The sequence below is a fragment of the Ovis aries genome, chromosome 18 (genome assembly GCF_016772045.2).
Source record: "Ovis aries strain OAR_USU_Benz2616 breed Rambouillet chromosome 18, ARS-UI_Ramb_v3.0, whole genome shotgun sequence".
NCBI lineage: Eukaryota > Metazoa > Chordata > Mammalia > Artiodactyla > Bovidae > Ovis > Ovis aries.
Window position 1 is genome coordinate 28,248,619 of NC_056071.1, and position 21,265 is coordinate 28,269,883.

The window sequence follows — 21,265 nt, forward strand, 5'->3', positions numbered from 1 at the left end:
AACAAGTGCCAGTTAGTCAACAATTCCACAGGGAACTTGATATCCAACATAATACACTCTCTTGATAAACTATATAAAGTTTTACACAACATGTATTACAGTATTCTTAAGTGTTTGTTTTTGGTTGTGCTGGGTCTTTGTTGCTGCACGCAGGCTTTCTCTAGTTGGGGTGAGTGGAGGCTACTCTTCGCGGCAGTGCAGGGGCTTCTCATTGCGGCGGCTTCTCTTGTTGCAGAGCACAGGCTCTTGGGCGCACGGGCTTCAGGAGTATGGCGCACGGGCTTAGCTGCTACAAGGCCCATGGGATCTTCCCAGACCCCGGATTGAACCTGTGCCCCCTGCACTGGCAGCTGGACTCTTATACACCGTACCACCAGGGAAGCCCGATATTACAGTATATTTTTAATGTGTATTACATAAAAATACAATCTGTAGATGGCTAGGGTGTTCTGTAAACATTTTCATCTAAATCTGATCCATGTTCCTCAGAGGAAGGTTGTACGTGCTTCAAACCACCAAGTGTTAAGAGCAACAGCACAGGGGAAACAGCTAGAGCTCATCTCTGCTGTCTGATCAGTAAACCCAGGATAAAGCTGTGATCATGGTCCACTTACCTATACCCATAAGGAACAATTTCCAGGATAAACTGTTAGGTTAAAAAAAAAAACTGCAGACCAGATTACACTAATGCCCTTTTCTGTAAGAGGGGAATAGAATATATACATCCTTGCTAATTGCAAACAGTGACACTGAAAAAATAAGTTGGCACACAAAGGCCAGCAGTTCAGTAAATTCACAGGCAAATGCATTGATGCTAAAGCCTGATCAAATCTGAGACTATATCTTAAAAATGTAAGCATTTGAAATATTTGAGGTTGCAATGATATGCTGCCCAGAATTTGCTTCAAGATAACAATATCTTGTTATTTCACAAATAAATGATATCCGCCCCAAACAACATGTTATTTCCTTCCAAATAATAAAATTAAGTGGGTAAGTATATCAATGAAACAAAATGGGCCATGAAATACTAATTATTGCAACTACCTAATAAACATGTGGGTAATATTATATTATTCTCTTTGCATATGCTTAAAATTTCCCATAATAAAAACTTACTTTTCTAAAGTTCTGATAAAATGTATCCAATAATAAATATTTTGTATTCTTCCCAACTGTATAATCTCTCTGAGAATATACATGTTTGTAAACAGAATTTAACACTGTTTCATGATCATCAATTTGATCCATCAGTTTAGTTCAGTCGCTCAGTCGTGTCTGACTCTTTGCGACCCCATGAATTGCAGCACGCCAGGCCTCTCTGTCCATCACCAACTCCTGGAGTTCACTCAGACTCACGTCCATCGAGTCAGTGATGCCATCCAGCCATCTCACCCTCTGTCATCCCCTCCTCCTCCTGCCCCCAATCCCTCCCAGAATCAGAGTCTTTTCCAATGTGTCAACTCTTCACATGAGGTGGCCAAAGTATTGGAGTTTCACCTTTAGCATCATTCCTTCCAAAGAACACCCAGGACTGATCTCCAACCAGAATGGACTGGTTGGATCTCCTTGCAGTCCAAGGGACCCTCAAGAGTCTTGTCCAACACCACAGTTCAATTTGATCCATACTTCCCTGGAATAAAGCATCCCTAGATTGGTAATGTCAATCATCACTTTCAGTGGAAACAATCAGAATGGAATGCTGGACACTGATATCCAAGGGAAATTTACTTTCTAATCAGATGAGCACACAACCTGAGCTCACTCAGGACAAGTCCCTGTGAAGGCCACTGAGCACAGGAAGACAGACAAGGCAGAGCACGGGGAACACTGGAGTCAGGCCCTTGCAGCTGGCGCTCCAAATGAGAACACCCATCGACGGGCTCACACGTTGCTGGCAGCTCACTCACTCGACCGTAGTCAGTGTGGGAAGGGCTCTGGAAACACACTGGGAAAAGTACACTGGGTGTGACATGAAGTGACTGCTGTGTACCCATCAGGAGAACTGGGGCCTGGCCAGGAGAGTCAACACCTGGCTCATAATAGGGTTCCGAGTAGGAAGAGCAAGAATTTGTGTTGGGAGTCAGAAGAACTATGGGCTTGGCAGTAGATTACCAGGCTCCTCCATCCATGGGATTTTCCAGGCAAGAGTACTGGAGTGGGATGCCATTGCCTTCTCCGAATAGATTACAAGATTAAGTCAAAAAGGCCAGAAATTACAAACCACCTGATTCCTGATTCAAATCACGACTGAGTAGGAAGCATTAGGTGCTCAGGGTACAACAAACGATCAGACAGAGTTCTTGCCCTAAAGGAGAACACATCTAGGAGAAAGACATAAAATAATAAAACGTTAAGCTCCAAGTCACCACTGAAGGCATCCAGTCCCTGGTATCCAGACCCTCTGAGTCTTAGGGTCCAGGAGACGCCTTGGGGATTTTCCATGGGACAGAAGGAAGGGGTTCTGCCCTCAGCTTCAACCACAGTGGTTCCTCTTTTCACTCTTTTATATCCTGGAGTTCCCCTTGAAATTTCATTTGGGGAAAGAAAAAAAGAGTTCCAAAAAACAAACAAAAAAAAGCCAAATTCAAACACCACTAGTGGGGTCCAGTCTCCTCCATCTACTTCATCTGTCAGGACGTGGAAGGCCAGAGTCTCTGCAGCAACAACCGCATGGTGGTACAATGACTGTACCGGGTAGAGGCAGGCACCCGACATCTGTGAGCATATGTCAGTCAGTGGGCACACAGGCACACCTCTTCTTTAGACAAAGGTAAAGTCAACACCCAGGCTTTCCAGGAGCTGGTCTTTCAGCATCACAGCTCTAAGCCAAGCCAGGAAACAAGCACCACGCACTGCACCTGTTTCCGTCTCGAGCTGAGTCCAGCCCCTTCTTCCTGTGTGGGTCGGCAGCAAGGTGACACACGGTCCCTCTGCGGGTGAGGCTGTCAAGGGCGCTAGCACAGCCCAGCGCCCATGACCAGGACGCCCAGCCCTAGCAACAGCCCTGGGCTCATGCTGGAAATGCTTCCTGAGGAACTCGGGCCCTGGGGGTGGGGTACAGAAACAGGACTGGAGCCAGGGAGGATGCTGGCAAAACAGACCATTTCTAAAAGTCATTATCTGATGTGAAAAAGAAGTCATTTCCCAGTTTCAGCTATTATTGTTTTGTCTGGTTTGGGGTTTTTAAAAGACCACGTGGAGGTTTCCTTAATTAAAAGCGGAGCTGCTGGCTTCTCCTCAATAAACGTACCAACATTAGCATTCAGGGGACCGCTTCAAGGAGGACACAAACTAGGACAGGACCATATTTCCTTGCAGCCTCAAGGGGATGGACTGGGTTCACAAACATGTGCTTTACCATGCAGCTGCTGCGAAGGAAGAGTCTGTGCTTGAAGAGTTTTGGTGCTTAGATCTTTGTTATTTTTGAAAATTTTCAAATGGTTAAATGATACTCCTGAGCAAGTTTTGGACTACAAATTTTACATTCCTGGGTTCTGATTCCAGCAGAGCCTCTACGTCCCAGTGTGGCTATTCCCAGATCTCCAGAAGTTTTTCCCACTAGACGCAGTATAACACCAGGGGCCCCAGGGGCCCCACACAGGGGAGGCTCCTGCTCACATCTGGTCACCTCTGTGAGTCTTCCCCTCCATTCCTGCTCCTAGACCCCCCGCCAGCAACCCTGAAGAGGGCAGAACAGAGCCAAGATGCAGCATCATCCAAGAAATGAGCAAAGAGCTCTGGGGAAAAGCCATTCCTGTGTGTGTCAAAGTTACTGCAAAAGAGAGTCTGTGGGTCCCCACTGGGAGCTGGAGGAGGTCACTCAGAGTGGGGTTAACCTGAAAAAGCTTTCTTTCCCCTTTATCAAAGTGAGTTTAACCCAGCTTGTGAAGGAGTGGTCGGAAGCACCATAGTTACCTTCCAAGTGAGGGTACAGTGTGCGTCTACCCCAAAAGGAAGTAGAGACAGCAAGCCACCGGGTCTCAGAGGCCCGGGGGTAGACCAGCCTGCGTATCTAGTTAATGACTTGTCCATCCGCTCTCTCCCAAGCCTTACCAAGGATGTAAATCTTGTGAAAATCGGACCCCTGTCTGATGTGCTGACGGCCACATACCCCACAGCAGACATGGAGTGGGGACTCGATAACAACACTGGTAAACGGCTGAAGGAAGGAATGGAGGACAATGGTTGTGGTGCGGAGGAAGGGCCTGCTGTGGGCTGGGGACAGGAGGCAGCGGACCCTGCCGTTCTCTAAGAATCTGTGCTCACCATCCCTCCTGACTCCCTGACTCCTGCCACCTCACCCCTGAGAGACCCCTGAGTGACGGGGGAGCAGCACACCCCGATGCAGGGCTTCTCTCTCTTGCCTTCTCACGCCTCCGTGCACTCCTGCGTCATGCCCAGTGCCCCCATCCACCCTCCACACTCATTGACCCCATCCCACCCAAAGCTGGGCTCAGCCCGTCTCCACGGTCCAGCCCACCATGGACAGTCTCCTGCGGATCTTCTTCAGGAGCCTTCCATGGGCGCCCCCAGAGATACAGCTGGAATCTAACCCTGCTCATCGTCTCCCTCCCTGTCACAGCCTGATGTCAGGAATCACAGAAACTTCAGTCCAGAAGGAACCTCAGGGAGCATCTTGTTCCCAGGCCGGGAAACGGTGTGTGCCCAAGCTTCCACACTCTTTCTGCACTAGATCAGGCTGCCTCTCAGCCTCGAGGTTGATAACCACCATGACTTACGTGTCACAGCACACATGGCCTTCTGTAGAATTTTACAAACAGGATTACATAAAAGCACAGCTTCTTTGATGACTTTGGGGAACAGGGACAGTAAATGAGTTGGTGGAATTCCTGCAGCTTTGCCGGTGTGGGGTCTGCATCCCACCCTGCGGTTTCCCTCCCCCCAGTCCCAGCACGTGCACAGAGCGCCCAGCACACGCTGGGGGAGGACTGGACCCAGCGGCCACTTCCCTTCCCCTCCCCCGCTCCCACACAAGCCGCCAGCACCACAGCAGTTACTCTTGCAGCTGTTTCGGAGAAGGAAATGTGCGGTCATCCCTCAAACCGTCTTCACCGTACCATTTTCTGCGAGAAATACCCCTGAATTCAAACAGGCACTTGGGCACTGAAGCCTCCTGTGATCGTAAGGGCTTCTGTACCCCGGAACTCTCAAGAAGTCTTAAACACAAAGCCCTGTTTTCCCTCGCTTGTTCGCCTGTTCGCTTAGACGGGAATGGAGCACACAGAATGCGCAGCCCGCACATCTTGTAACTGGGCTCTGGCTACCTCTTTCCCAACAGCTCTGAAGCTCAGCAGATTCTTGATTTTATCTTTGCAAATTATTCCTTTGTGTTGAAACTAGGTCTTTATCTATCCAAACATGGAAGACATACAGGAGGCATCTGAGGCGTGGCATACTTTCAGAGGCCAGGCTGCAGATGAAAGGCGGACAGACCAGATAGAACGGTGACAAAGTCATCCCACTTTCTAATATCTGTCTGACTAATAAACGGCTGCAAATTCCAATCACATAGATGAACAGACTCGTCCTCTGGAAACATGAATCCTAGAAAACAAATTTAATGTGGGCAATTATGTGACAGTGCCAACTGCCTATCCAAAGTCCGTTCCAGCTCTTCCTCACAGACCCTGGTTTTGACGGCGGCCACATGCTCAGCTAAAACACTTGCCTCCTCAAACTCCATTCCAGCTAGGGCTGGTCCTGTGACAGTTCTAGCTAATGAGGCATAAAGCGGTAGAGTTTCTAGGAAAGATTTCTCCTATGTGATATGGTGTCACTTCCAAAGGAGGACAGAATGGGTCCCTCAGTGGCACTGGTGGTGGGGAGCTTTGCCAGCTGGAACTGGCATCGTGAGACACAAATCTCTACTTGTAAGTCCCTACTAAGTTTTCCATTAATTGCAGCTGAATGGGACCCTAAGGGATTAAAAATGATAATATCATATATATATGTATTGTTGTGGTGGTTTGTTGCTCAGTTGTGTCCGACTCTTTGTGATCCCATGGACTGTAGCCCACGTGGCTCCTCTGTCCATGGGATTTCCCAGGTAAGAATACTGGAGTGGGTTGCCATTTTTTTCCTCCAGGGATTTCTTCCTGACCCAGGGATCAAACTCACATCTCCCGCACTGCAATCAGATGCTTTGCCGCTAAGCCACCAGGGAAGCCCGTACATATGTATGTATCCATGTGTGTACGCTGTTGTTCAGTTGCTCAGGCGTGTCCGACTCTCTGTGACCCTATTAACTGCAGCATGCCAGGCTTCCCTGTCCTTCACTATCTCCCGGAGCTTGCTCAAACTCATGTCCATTGAGTCAATGATGCCATCCAAGCATCTCATCCTCTGTCAATCTCTTCTCCTCCTGCCCTCAATCTTTCCTGCATCAGGGTCTTTTCCAATGAGTCAACACTTCACATCCAGTGGCCAAAGTTTTGAAGCTTCAGCTTCAAACTTCAGCATCAGTCCTTCCAATGAATATTCAGGGCTGACTTCCTTTAGGATTGATTAGTTTGATCTCCTTGCTGTCCAAGGAACTCTCAAGAGTCTTCTCCAGCACCACAGTTCAAAAGCATCAGTTCTTTGGTGCTCAGCATCCTTTGACTTCCCTGGTGGTTCAGATGGTAAAGCGTCTGCCTACAATGTGGGAGACCCAGGTTCGATCCCTGGGTCAGGAAGATCCTCTGGAGAAGGAAATGGCAACCCACTCCAGTATTCTTGCCTGGAAAATCCCATGGACAGAGGAGCCTGGTAGACTACAGTCCATGGGGTTGCAAAGAGTCAGACACGACTGAGCAACTAAACTTTCAGCCTCCTTTGTGGTCCAACTTTCACATCCGTACATGACTACTGGAAAAACCATAGCTTTAACTAGAGGGACCTTTTCAGGCAAAGTAATGTCTCTGCTTTAGGTTTGTCATAGCTTTTCTCCAAAGAGCAAGCGTCTTCGAATTTTGTGGCTATAGTCACTGTCCACAGCGATTTTGGAGCCCAAGAAAATAAAGTTTCAATTTTTTCCCCATCTATTTGCCATGAAGTGATCTGACCGGATGCCATGATCTGTTTTCTGAATGTTGAGTTTTAAACCAGCTTTTTCACTCTCTTCTCTCACCTTCATCAAGAGGTTCTTTAGTTCCTCTTTGCTTTCTGCCATTGCTGCTGCCGCTAAGTCACTTCAGTCATGTCCGGCTCTGTGCGACCCCATAGACGGCAGCCCACCAGGCTCCCCCGTCCCTGGGATTCTCCAGGCAAGAACACTGGAGTGGGTTGCCATTTCCTTCTCCAATGCATGAAAGGGAAAAGTGGAAGTGAAGTCGCTCAGTTGTGTCCGACTCTTCGCGATCCCATGGACTGCAGCCCACCAGGCTCCTCCATCCATGGGATTTTCCAGACAAGAGTACTGGAGTGGGGTGCCATTGCCTTAGGGTGGTGTTATCTGCATATCTGAAGTTATTGATATATCTCACAGAAATCTTGATTCTAGCTTGTGATTAATCCAGCCCAGCATTTCGCATGATGTACTCTGCATAAAAGTTAAATAAGTAGGATGACAATATATAGTCTTGATGTACTCCTTTCCCAGTTTTGAACCAGTCCCTTGTTCCATGCCCAGTTTTAACTGTTGCTTCTTGACCTCCATACAGGTTTCTTAGGAGGCAGGTTAGGTGGTCTGATATTCCCATCTCTGTAAGAATTTTCCACAGTTTGTTGTGATCCACACAGTCAAAGGCTTTAGTGTAGTCAATGAAGCAGATGTTTTTTCTGGAATTCTCTTGCTTTTTCTATGATCCACCGGATGTTGGCAATTTGATCGCTGGTTTCTCTGCCTTTTCTAAATCCAGCTTATATATCTGGAAGTTCATGGTTCACATACTGTTGAAGCCTAGAGCTTGAAGGATTGTGAGCATTACCTTGCTAGCATGTGAAATGAGTGCAACTGTGTGGTAGTCTGAAAATTCTTTGGCATTGCCCTTCTTTGAGACTGGAATATAATGTATATCTTAACACTTAACAATGCAGTTTCCCACCTGATCCACATAAGAGAACTATGAGGGGTGGGGACAGGTGGGGGACAAGGCTGTCATGAGTATTCCTCCCAATCCCATCCAGCCAACTGCCTGGGCCTGGGGCCTGGACAGCACCCTCTGCCCTCTTGCTCCCAGAAAGCTGATCCCACCTTTAATCCTCCAATTCTCTCACTACACAATCTCCAACTCTGCACACTTTTTTCCATCTTTTCTGTTGCTACCCACTACTGTGATTTCTAGGCTGGACCAGCCTTCCAACTGGTCTCCCTTCCTCTCCTCTTGCCAAGGAATCCTTTCTTTCCCTCTTAACCATGGTTAATCACCTCGAATGCACATCCAACCCAATCACTGGCCATGCTGTTGCTTATCTTACAAGCCCCTCCAGGTTTGGTCCCTGATCATCCATCCAGCTTTCTCTTTGTCACTCCTCCCCACCCTCTCTACATGTGCATCAGGCCCTGATCTCCAAGGTCTCCAGGCCTTTCCACTCCCTGCTTCACAAGGCTGGCCCTTACCTGACTTCAGGACTCAGTTCAGTCATCTCCTAGTCCAGGAAGCCTTCGCAGACACCACCAACATCCTACCCTCCAAAACGCAAGTGTAGGTAAGCTTCCTGTGCCTACCTCTGGCCCCTATGCTTACCAGACTGCATTGTGCAGGCCTCTTTACCTGTCTGGGTCCCTCACTAGACCACATACTCTTCAAGAACATGGCCCACAACTTATCTGTCTTTACATCCCAGGCAGTGGCACAATGCCTACAGTTGATGAAACTAAGGCTCAAAAAGAGGGGGACACTCAAGACATTACAGGAGGGGTCGGAGAAAAACTTCCTCTTAAAGGGCCAGATAGTAGTAGATATTTTAGACTGGTGAGCCAAATGGCCTGTGACAACTATTCAATTCTATTTGTGGTGTGCAAAAGCAGCCACAGCCAATACGAAATAAATGAGTAGTGCTTTGTTCCAATAAAACTTCATTTCCACAGACTGCAGTCTGCTACTCTTTACTAGAAAGAAAAGGACTCACACTCAAGAGTTGACAAACAGTAAACATCAGAGATAAGCCTCAAACCCAGGCCCACAGGGATTCCTCCACTAGACAGAGCTGCCTGTCCAGGAAACATGAATTTCGTGTATCTTTCCCCATGTTGACTTTGGGTGCTAGGCAAGTACTGATGGGTGACAATATTAGCAACAAATGAAGACGTTACCAAAAATTGGGTATCATGGAGAAGACAGTAGGAAAAGTTTCATTTTTTTAATGCAAATCAGAGTAATAAAAACATGTCTTCAATCTTAGCTAGAGTTAGCATGATTTAGGCTGAGCAGATGACTACTAGCATGGCTTCCAAAACATCACAGGGCACCATGATATACCTTAACACATTTTATCTTTTAACCAATTTTATCTAAAATGATGATTAAAATGGGGGAACGGGTAAAATCTAGCCTTTTCTTCTCGACTTCCTCCTTTAGCCTTCCTGTCTTCCTGAATAACTACAGTCTTACAAATCACCTGGTCATCCAAAGTTTAACTATTTATTCTCAGAAGTTATCTACAAAATTGGCAGAAGTTCAAAATTAGTCATTTCTACACATAAAATCTTCAGAGGCATCCCACTGCTCTTAGGAGAGTCCAGAAGCCCAAGCCCACAGTCCAGCCCTCCCTACCCTGGCCCTGGATGTGCCCCCCAGCTTGGCTCCCTGCCCACTGCCTTCCTCCTCGAGCCTCACCTCCTTCTAGTCCTGGAGGGCACTGCGCTGCTCTTACCTGATCATCCTCAGGTCTCAGAGAGGGTCCCCACCCACCCTAAAGCTGTGCTTAAGCCATTCATGACCCTTGGTACCCTGTTCCTTCCCTCTCATGTAATCTCACTTTTTCTTCCCTCTGCTGGACTAGAAACTCTGTGAGGAGGATCCAGGCCTGTCATGGGCATTTGCTTCTTGAATGAGTAAACGCCAGAGGATGCCAACTCTAAATTCTCACACTACAGTCCCCAAACCAAATGCAGAGAGCCAAGGGGGGCTGCAGGTATTTTCTCCGGCTCCCCGGCCTCAGCACCTTGGCTTAAAAGAACGAAGGTTATATTATGAAGGGATTGCAGGGCTACGTGCCATTCCTGTGGCTCTCCTCTCGGTCTAATGCCTGAGTCTCCCTTAGATGGAAACATTGGTGTCCTCAGAAGAAAGGAACCAAGGCAAAGCCAGGCTCGCCTGTGCCAAACACCACCGCCTTGAATACTGCTGGCTTCCCGGCAGGGTTTCCAAACATTCCCAGTGACTGATCCTGAGCTATGGAGATTCTTTTGATCCAAAGCTCTATAATAGTGGCTTTTTAAAAAACTCAGTCATCAATGAGCAGACGTGTGAGCTTAAACATAGAGGGGCTTTGGCTTGAAAAGGAAGGCATCCCTTCAGCTCCTGCTACTGTTGGTGTTAAGTCATCCATGAAAATGACCTAAGAACTCTCGCTGCATAGCATTTTAACAGGTGTGAAGTATACGGTAATTTCTCACTGACCAGAGGGTTAACCTGCTGATTGGTTAAAAACGAGGCAGGCAAGTAAAACAGGAATTTGGAGGAAAAATAATTTTAAAAGTCCAAGAAGCCTTTCATTTCTAAAACTAGTCAGTTGCACACGTTGCCAGGTCACCGGTAATTCTCCCTAGGGAATGTCTCAAAGGTGTTAAAAAGCTCACGCCATACCTCTTTACAGGCCTGAGAACCACCCATACCAGCTAAATTCCAAAGTGCACTCCTTAAGAATTGCTGGTGTGATTGCCTGGCCTCCTCACACCTTACTTCAGGGCTCCGGGGCTGGCTATTTCTGGGCCTGCTCTGCTGCCTCTATGAAGAGAGAGCCACAAGTACAGCACCACCTATCTGTACTTCCACAGTCCATGCAGGAGCCAGGTTGGACAGTGGGCTTTGAATAACTATCCTCCTACTCTTCTAATATGGTAATCTCAACCAAACAGTTGTGAGAAGATCATGGGGCTTTAATGCTTTTGATATTCAAATATAAAACCACTTTATCTCCACACTGCAACTGGCCAGGGCTTAGCATGAATTGTGAAAATGCCACAGGCCCAAGACAAAACAGAACCAGAGTTTTACCATCTGGTTTAACGTCTTCCCAAGAAGCATCAGTGAATCACAGTGAGAGCTCTGAGAACATCTTTCCAGTGGGCACACGCATCTGTGCACAGGACTGTGGGTGTTGGTGCTTCACCTTCAGAGGGAGTAGAGAGGAGGCTGGCCCTGGGGTCAGACTGGACTTCAGCACGACAGCTCACTACCCACTGCCCTCAGCAGTACCATCTCTTTAAGGTGCTAGGCACCATCTCTGCCTGACTCCTGAGGTTGTTGCTGGGCTTGAATATAGTCTGTACATGAAAGCAGAGGCCCTCAGTAACTATGGGATGCTGCACCTTCCTAAGGGATCATCATCATTATTTTCATTCTCAGTTCTTCTGCTAAGTTGACTTAATATATCAAACGTCAATACAAAAAGCACTGACACGGGAGCCCTCCGTCTCTCACCTACCTGTGTTATCTCTGGCCACGAGACCCTGAGAAAAATCTCCAGGAGTCGGGGAGGTCCTGCTGTCCCACTTTACCATGTCAAGGCTGTTGCAATATTCCCATCTCTTCTGCTGAAGTTCTTGTAACCAGTAAGTCATGAGCTGACGATTAGGGGCCTACAAGAGGGAGTGGGAAAAAGTGATATGGTCACCAAGAGCATAAACAGCGTAAAAAAAAATTATGTTTTGTGAGGACAGACTGGACACCTTGACACATGGCAGGGAGAGTTAAGAACAACTCAAAGAGGGGCTTCCCTGGGGGCTCAGTGGTAAAGAATCTGCCTGTCAATGCAGGGGGACACATGTTCATCCCTGGTCTGGGAAGATCCCACAAGACTCGGAGCAACTAAGCCCATGCGCCACACTACTCAAGCTCAAATGCCCTAAGCCCATGCTCCACAGAAAACAAGAGAAGCCACTGCAATGAAAAGCCTCCACACTGCAGCTCAAGAAAACCCCCCGCTTGCTGCAATTAGAGCAAAACCCACACAGCGACAAAGACCCAGCACAGCCAAAAATAAATAAACATACAAAATTATTTTTAAAAAGAACAACTCAAAGAAATGTCAAGATTAGTAACTTTTGTTCACGACAAATGGTCAAGAAAAAAGCAACTTTTACATAAAGAATTGAATCCTAATAATAAGAAATCTTTTTAAATTCTGAAATTACAGAACGATACAACTTACTGTCTTCCTCAAAAGGTTTTTGGAAGGCTTGATATTCCCAGTGCCCTTTTGTTCTGAGCACCTATGAATTCTATGTGAGGAAATCACATCTCACATAGGTATGGATGACATCCCTGCCAAATCAAATCTAGTAACAGTATTTAAATCCTGTCAGTATCTAAGAAAGTGAACAAAGGAAACTGCAGACTAAAAACTAGACGGTGGGCTTCCCAGGTGGTCCGGTGGTTAAGAATCCGCATGCCAATACAGGGAACATAGGTTCCACTCCTGAGCCTGAGCTCTAGACCCTGAAGAGAAACCATCTTAGCGAGAAGCCTGCGCACTGCAATGAGAGAGCAGCCCTTCCTCGCCGCAACTAGAGAAAGCCCACACACAGCAATGAAGACCTAGTGCAGCCAAGAATAAACATAATTAATTAAAAAGAAAAAAACCAGATGGCACATCTATGACAACGGCCATATTTTTAAACAGCAGACAATACCAATGGCTGGAAAGGGCACAGAGTAACTAGAACTCTCCTTCCTTGCTGGTGGGGATGTACAATAGAGCAGCTTTCTGGAGAACGGGGTGGCAGTTCCTTATAAACACACACTTACCAAATGGCCTGGCAACCCCACCTCTAGGTGTTCACCCAAGAGGAATACAAAATACATATTCACACAAACCCTGCATGCAAATGCTCAGGGGCTTTATTCATGATCGCCAAAGACTGAAAACAAGCCAAATGTCCTTTATCCAGTGAACGGATAAACAAACCAGAACGTTCACACCATGGAATACTATTCAGCAGTAAAAAGGAGCAAAGCACTGATTCACACAACATGGATGAACATTACACGCATATGTGAAAGAAGCCAGCCCCCAAAGGCCACATACTGAATGATCCCGTTTACCTGACATTCTGCTAAAGGCAAAATTATAGGGACAGACGACAAGCCTGTGGTTGCCAGGGCTTGGGAGAAAGGGCTGGCTGACTGCAAAGGGGCAGCACGAGAGGATCTGAGGGGGCTGACCTGCTCTGCATCATGACTGTGGGCACAGATACCCGACTCTACGCATCTGCCGTCTCGAAGAACTATATACCACAGCGACCTTCACTATGTACATTAAAAAAAAATCAACCAAGATATAGAGGGACCTCAAAATGATGAACCTAGCTATTAACTAACAAACTAGATGGCAGGTGTAGGTCACAGGTCTCCAGGCTGCCCCCACAAAGGAGTCCCAAGGAGAAGGATGCATGGCACAACTATGGTGGCAACCACTGGCATCCAATAAGGGGTACAGACTTCAGACACCATGGTTTTAGAACCTATAAATTCTACCTCAGGGTCAGAGGCAATCTGGACAACTGCTCTGTAGGCCTAAAGCAAGTGACAAGTTAGAGATCAAACCTCTACTGTCCACAAGCAAAGGACGACCTCCGAGTGCTCTGGCTACAACCTGGATTCTTTTTAGTGACACTTCAGGCGTGGCCCTGATAAGGAAAACCACTCAATACATGATTGCTGGGTATCCTACAGAAAATCCCTCCAACTATCAGCCAAGTCATCATTTCATCCATATATTCAACCAACATTTACTCTTAACATCTATCAGGAACCTGGAATCAGGGCTTGTGAGAAAGATAAGAAAAATAAATCAGTGATTTCAAGAGTGTTTTAAGTGCTATGACAGAGGTCAGAGTGGGTAAGGTGAGGCTGGTGTGACTGGAGATGCTGAGGGAAGATAATTAATCAAGCAGAGGAAATGGGACAAGGGTCAGGTACTGCAAGTTTAAGAAAACTGCTACCTATAGATTCAAAAAGTTCCTATTGTTGCCTTGATGTCTTTCTTGTCCAATAAACTCTGAGATGTCTCCACTTCTCTAGCATCAAGCTCAGTGCCAGCCACATTTTTGTTGAATAAATAAGTGAAGAAATGAACAAACAATCATGAAGTGATGCAGGAGCTTGGTCTTCAAGGGGAAGCAGGTGGTGGCCAGAAGGACAAGACAGAAAGAAGAAGCTCCAGACAGAGAGAAGAGTGTGCAAAGGCCGAGGAGAGAGCACAGAGGGGAGGCTGGCAGGGGCATGGAGGGAGGGGGAGGCTGGGATAAGCAGGGGGTGGGGCCAGGGTTCAGGTAGGGGAGGAGATTAGCTCAGGTCCTGGAGCCCTAAAGCGCAGCTGGAGTCTGAGTGGCAATCTGGTTGCAGGGTGGACAGCAGGGGGCTCAGCCTGGCTCTGAAGCAAGACAAAGAGAACGCAGCATTCCCAGAGAAGAGGAGAGTGACTGGAAGAGTAAGGGGCTGGGACAAAGCCCAGTCAGAGCCCAAAGCCCACCCAGTCCCTGCCCCTCCCTCCTTTCACAGAGTCTGTACTAAGCCCCTAGTCTCCCAATCTCCAGCTTAGGGGCAAGTGTGTGTGTTTTGACAGTGTGTGCATGTGTGTGTTCTGGTCCTCACACCAGTTCCCCTGCCTGGCCCCCAATCCTGTCCCAGGGAGAAGTCAGATTAAGCACTGACCTCTCTAGCTGTTTCCTGAAAGGCAGGCACCATGAGAAATATACCTGTTACAAGAAAGCTTTTTCCCGGACTTCCCTGGTGGCACAGCGGATAGGAATCCACCTGCCGATGCAGTAGCCACAGGTTCGGTCTTGCAGAACACCTAAGCCCATGAGCCACAACTACTGACCCTGTGTGCGCCAACTATGGAAGCCAGCGCTCTGCAATGAGACCACCGCGATGAAAAGCACGCCCACCGCAACTCCTACTCTCCGCAACTAGAGAAAGCCTGTGCAAAATCAATGAAGGCCCAGTGCAGCCCATCAATCACACAATAAAAGTACAAGCTTTTTAAAAAAAAGAAAAGAAAGCTGTTCCCTCTTTAAATCTCTGAGTATTAAATCTGACTGAGGAACAATTAGTAACCTCTTAATCATCTCTTACTAAATTCCTGGAGCAAAACTTTCAGATCACATGCTTTCAATGTCTGGCATATTATTCATGTTACAGAAATCTGGTCAAAAAGGCAAGCAAAATTATCTCAAGACAAAGATTAACTGGGGTTTGTTTCCTTCAAAAAGAAAAAGAAAAAAACCTAGAAATCAGGAAAAGCATCTTGACTTCAATCCCCAAGCAGCTGTGAAAAGGCTGCTGGGGGCACATGGCTCCCAGGCATATGCCAAGATCAAGGAGGCAGAAAAGCCTCCAAAGGTCCTCCCCTCAGGGTGCTGAAACCCAAAGACAGAAGCACACAACAGGCTGTAAGACAGGACAAGATTAAAAGTAAAACAGCAAAATCAGCAGAAATCCACAAAGCCTCTGTGTTTCCCCTTGATATCTTTTAAACAGACTGAACTGAGATTTGGCCCTGTTCAGTCCTAATTAAATACAGAATCACAAACCAGTCTCTTCATTGCTCCAGTCTCAGTGGGTCATGCAAAGTCAGTCTGGATCTGTCCCGCCAACTCAGTAGCCACTAGTCACATACAGCTCATGAGCATGTGAAATATGCTAGTGCCACGTGATGAAATATAGACATACTGGGTTAAATAAAACATATTAGTTAAAATAATTCCACCTGTTTAATGTGGTTATCCAAAAACTTAAAAGTATGTATCTGTCTCACGTCATATTTGTATTGAATGGGTCTGTTCTAGATAATGATGGCAAATACTATTTGGGAGAGCCAAAGCGGGCAGATCTGGTGAGATGGGGAACCCAGCAGGTGGGAACGCCCTCGGGATGGCCATGGGCATGGGGCTCCTGACAGTGGGGCAGCCAACGTTCTTCACCTCCCACAGAACTTTATGACTCAAATAACTTTCTTCTTTAAGTACCCCCCATGTCTCCAACCACCTCATGCTGTTAATGTCCATGGAGATGCCAACATTATTTGGAGACCTGAAAGAATGAGTCTGGCTGGTCTAGCTGATGGCTCACAGTTTCAGAATCTTCCCTGCCCCCTCCCAGAGGAAGGCAAGTAGGACCCTTGAGGGATCTGTCTTCACTCACACAGGGCACCTCAAGGAGTCCATCACCGGAACTCCCTCTACTGAGCTACACCCACCTGGTGACAGATGAGCCGGTCAGTGCTGAGGCTTAACACTACCACCAGCATGACCCAGAGAGGATCAATCTCTGCCCCACCCTACCCAAATCATCATTTAAAATGCTTTAGTCCCACCTTCTGGAGAACCAGACAGACATTCAACCATGCTGGAAGGAGCAGAAACAAGTCAAAGCTTCACAGCTCAGAACAGAATAAGAGCAGATGCCAGGCAAGCATCCAACAGGCTGCGTGTTACATCTGTTGTCTGAAGGCTCACCAGGGTCACATCCTGAGTCTCCCATAACACTGGTCTCTCCATCTCCTACTCAGTCTGCAAAACCCAATTTAAAACGCAAATAAGGCTTACTGACCCGAGCCTGAATGTTCTCTGCACACTCAGAATGGGGAACTCAGAACACCATGCAGCCCAGGACAGCTTCCCACGGCAGTGGCGCCCTCCCTGTGTGTTCGTCATTATTCTAAGTTCCTTGAAGGCAGAGGCAAAGCCTCCTGGCCTCAGTATGGTCCAAGATGCCTAGCACAGTGCCTGGAATACAGTTAAACACTCAAATATCTGACTCATTCTCTCCTGCGTTCAGCTACTGCTACTGCCTCAAAACTGCTAAAATTCTAATTCAAATATGGCACCAATCCCAACATGAGAAATCAAGCCAACCATCTGGAAAAGCCATTCTGGTTGTTCCTACACAGCTGCAGGAATGTCCTGGGGAGCTGGGAGGGCAGACAAGGGACTACGTGGGCACAGTCCTCTGAGATGACAGACATCTGCTGCATTTAGGCACCATGACCTGAGATGCCAGTTCAGAGAATGCAAACCAGGCCATGCCTCGTCCAGCTTGAGGTGGAATTCAGCCCTTGACAGCTGGTGAGGAGAACCATGTGATACCCCAGCTGCTCCCACAAGCCTTTGTGCCCAGACCACCAACAGCCCAAAACCCAGAAGTCAACTCTTGGGGAGATGGGCCCCAGACACCTGTCCCTGCCCTTGGACTCCAGGGACTTCCCTCTCTCCAAGCCTAGCTCTCTCCTTGATGCTCTGAAAAGTCCCACAATGAAGTTAATTCATCTCAAGATATGTTTATTAAGGGCCCACTCTGGCAGGCAAGCACATTACTGGGCACAGGGGCTAGAGCTGCAATCGTGCACATACACAGGAGTCGGGCCTCATCTCCTAGCTGCACTCTCATTACACCACAAACTGACCCAAGCCCATCTCGATCTCCAGCCCTTTGGTAAAGAACTGCCATCTGCCAAGACTCAGCACATTTTAGAAGCTGTAATAATGCTCATCTCCTTTGATCCAAAACTCCATTTCTAGGAATCTATCTAAAAGAATCCAAAAGAAAACACAACATACATAGAGATGTTTATTCATTCACTTGGCAAATACTTATTAAGAGCCTGACTTAGGCCAATGCAGCAGTCAATACTAGAGGTAGCATATTGGGTGAGACCTGATCAATTCTTGGCTCTTAGACCCTCCCAGTGAGCAAATGGCTTCCTTTACACCTGCAGGAGATAGTCAGAAACATGTTCACAATACAATCATAATGTAAAACGAGGAACTTCCCTGGTGGCCCAGTGGTTAAGACTCCAAACTTCCAGTGCAGAGGGGTGCGAGTTCAGTCCCTGGCCAGGGAACTAAGATCCCACATGCCATACAGTGCAGAAAAAATTTTTAAGAATTAAAAAATTTTAAAAAACAACCAAACATAAAATGCACAGGTATATATTTAAGAAATCCTTATGTATCAATAGAAACTTTAAAAAAAATCCAGCCAAAATTCTAAAAAGTTCTTCAAAGCATGGCAAAGAGATTACAAAATTAATCTGAAGTTTAACCTTTGAGAATCCTGCAAAAATAAACAAGGTGTGAGGCTCTGACCTACCAAATGGGTAAGCATATTATAAAGCCACAATAATTAAACCAGTACTCTACTGCCAGAGAATCAAAATACAGGGCTAAGTATATATAAAAATATTTATGCTGCATTTCAAATCAAATCAGTGGGAAAAGTATTAATTATTCAACAAAGGCATTATGACAATTGGCTAAAATTTTGGAAAGAAATAAAAGTATTAAGAATTATGGTCTAGGTTTGAAACCTAGGCCACAACATAAAAGAAAATAAAGTCAACGTTGATTCAAGATTTAAATGCAAACTAGAAACCATTTAAATTAGTAGATGATGCCTTTGTAATCAAAGTTAAGTTTGTGTCTCTTTCTGTATCTTGTTAACAACAGTTGTATAGATTTCTGCCAAATTTTAAAGCCACACAGGGATGATCTGACTTTTAATCCAGCCATCAGCATATCAGAAATTGACAAGGAAGATCTGTGCAGAGATCTCCTGAAGAGCTCACACTGAAGCACAACCAGCAGCCACGATGAATGCCGTGTGCCCTGACACTGTGGATGAGGAAAACCAATGCTCTCTCAGGACTGAGCCCCAAGTCCTCAAAGGGCAGATCTTCAGACTGTAAGCCACACAGCTGCTTCTTGCACAGGCAACTCAAGGGACCTGACTCCAGGCTGAGCAGGAGCAGGGAGGCATTGATTTCCACAGGCTTGATTACTCAGCCCAGCAACATGGAAATAATCCCTGCTGTAACATTTCTGTTTTCTAGGAATGTAAACACCTGTCTAAACTCCAACAGAAAGACAGCAGTGAAAAATGTCTGTGTGTCCAAAACACCATGCAAAATTAAAAGACAAAAGACAAAATGAGAAAAAAGACCAAACAACCTCCAAGTTGCTGAGCATAGTGTGGAGTTCCATAGCTTTGCAGGAACACCTCACTCTGTTGGCACTTAAAGAGCTCCTTTATGCCTGGGAGTGCCTCCTTAGCTTTAAAAAGCAAAAACAAAACCCAATAACAAATGGTAGACTTTTATTTCAAATAATAACAATACCCATGTCTGCTGCGGAAAATTTGAAAAATACAGCAAAACAAAGAAAAAATAAAACATACATAACCACATCACCAGTAATCACCTCAGTCAGCACTTTGGAGTATATCCTTTCAGATACTTTTCTATCCATAAATACACATGGCAATTTTCTTTACAAAAATGGAACAAAATTATATAGACTATTTCATAATGTTTACATTCATATTACTAACAGTATTAGATATTATTAAGGAAATGATTACCATGTGCCAGACATTGTACTAAACAGTTAATATACGCTATCATTTAAAGCTCATAACAAAAAAATAAAGCTCATAACAATCTCACAAGATGGTATCATCCACTTGCCCAAAGTATTACCTACTGGATTCTGGAGCCTAACTGAGTACAAGTCCCAGCTCGGCCATTTGCTGGCTGTAATAGCCAAGCTACTTAATGTGCCTCAGATTTCTCATTGGTAATATGTGAATAACAGGAATCTACTTCATGTTATGCTGTTACGAGGATTAAATGAATTAATGTGTGTTAAGCTCAGAACAGTGCTTGGCACACACTAACTACTCATTAGGCATCAACTATCCATATTGTCATGATCACTCACGATCTCACAGCCAGTTGGCACAGCCAAAATTCAAACCCGGGTCTGTGTTCCCTACTATTAAGGGGAAGAAGAGGAAGTGCATGTCCAAGACAAAGTCCATTCTCTCAACATTTCGGCAGAAATCTAGAAGTTCCTCTATGTTCTTTCTCAGATATTGAAATGTTGATGACCTCAACCAACAGCCAAGTTCAGTTTAAAGTGTGTTGGCAGACTTCCCTGGAGGCCTAGTGGTTAAGAGTCCACCTTGGAGTGCAGGTGACACGGGTTCAGTCCCTGGTCTGGGAAGATCCCACACGCCATGGGCCAGCTAAACCCCTGTGTTACAACTGCTGAGCTCGAGCTCTCAATCCCTGGTCTGGGAAGATCCCACACGCCATGGGCCAGCTAAACCCCTGTGTTACAACTGCTGAGCTCGAGCTCTCAATCCCTGGTCTGGGAAGATCCCACACGCCATGGGCCAGCTAAACCCCTGTGTTACAACTGCTGAGCTCGAGCTCTCAATCCCTGGTCTGGGAAGATCCCACACGCCATGGGCCAGCTAAACCCCTGTGTTACAACTGCTGAGCTCGAGCTCTCAATCCCTGGTCTGGGAAGATTCCACACGCCATGGGCCAGCTAAACCCCTATGTTACAACTGCTGAGCTTGCGCTCTAGATCCCTTGAGCCGCAACTCCTGAGCCCACACATCCCACAGCCTGAGCTCCACAACATAAACCACTGCAGTGAACAGCCTACGCACAGCTTACTGCAGAGCAGCCTGAACTCACTACAACTAGAGAAAGCCTGCATGCAGCAGCAAGGACCCAGTGCAGCCAAAACTAAATAAGTAAATAAAAACAAAGCTTTCCAGGTGGCACCGTGGTAAGGAATCTGCCTACCAATGCAGGAGACGCGGATTTGATGCCGGGTTAGGAAGATCCCCTGGAGTAGGAAATGGCAGGATTCTTTTCCAGGATTCTTGCCTGGAAAATTCCATGTACAGTGGAGCCTAGAGGCCTACAGTCCACGGGGTGGCAAAGAGTCAGACATGACTGAGTGAGCACGCACGCACACTAAATAAAAATAGCATGTTGGTTTCCTGGATAAAGACAATTCCCACATCAGAGGCTGGGCTCTCTGACAGTACAGAAGGTCTTCAGGACATCAAAAGAATGGGTGGGGTCAGCACAGTTTCACTGGGATGGAGAGAGCATGACCATCAATCAGCTATAAAGTTCTCCCACTGGATGCTCTGAGCCACAGTTCTGCTCTAAAGACATTTCTTTTAAAATAGACTGCAGTGAGCGATAGTAAGACTAAACATAAACAAATATGCAGAAGACAGGAACTGTTCTCCAACATAAAAGGATCACAAGGTCTCTAAGTCTGAACGACCCT

The 21,265-nt window shown here is 46.5% G+C and overlaps 1 protein-coding gene across 3 annotated transcripts in view; it reads right to left on the reverse strand.

The window, feature by feature from the left end:
* TBC1D2B (TBC1 domain family member 2B) overlaps window positions 1-21,265 on the reverse strand; it is an 89,748-nt gene that overhangs the window by 56,607 nt on the left and 11,876 nt on the right. For all 3 annotated transcript variants that reach the window (XM_004018086.4, XM_042235176.2, XM_060401686.1), the window contains exon 2: window positions 11,596-11,749. In XM_004018086.4, the coding sequence (XP_004018135.3) occupies window positions 11,596-11,749 (154 nt within the window). The remainder of the gene's footprint in view (window positions 1-11,595; window positions 11,750-21,265) is intronic.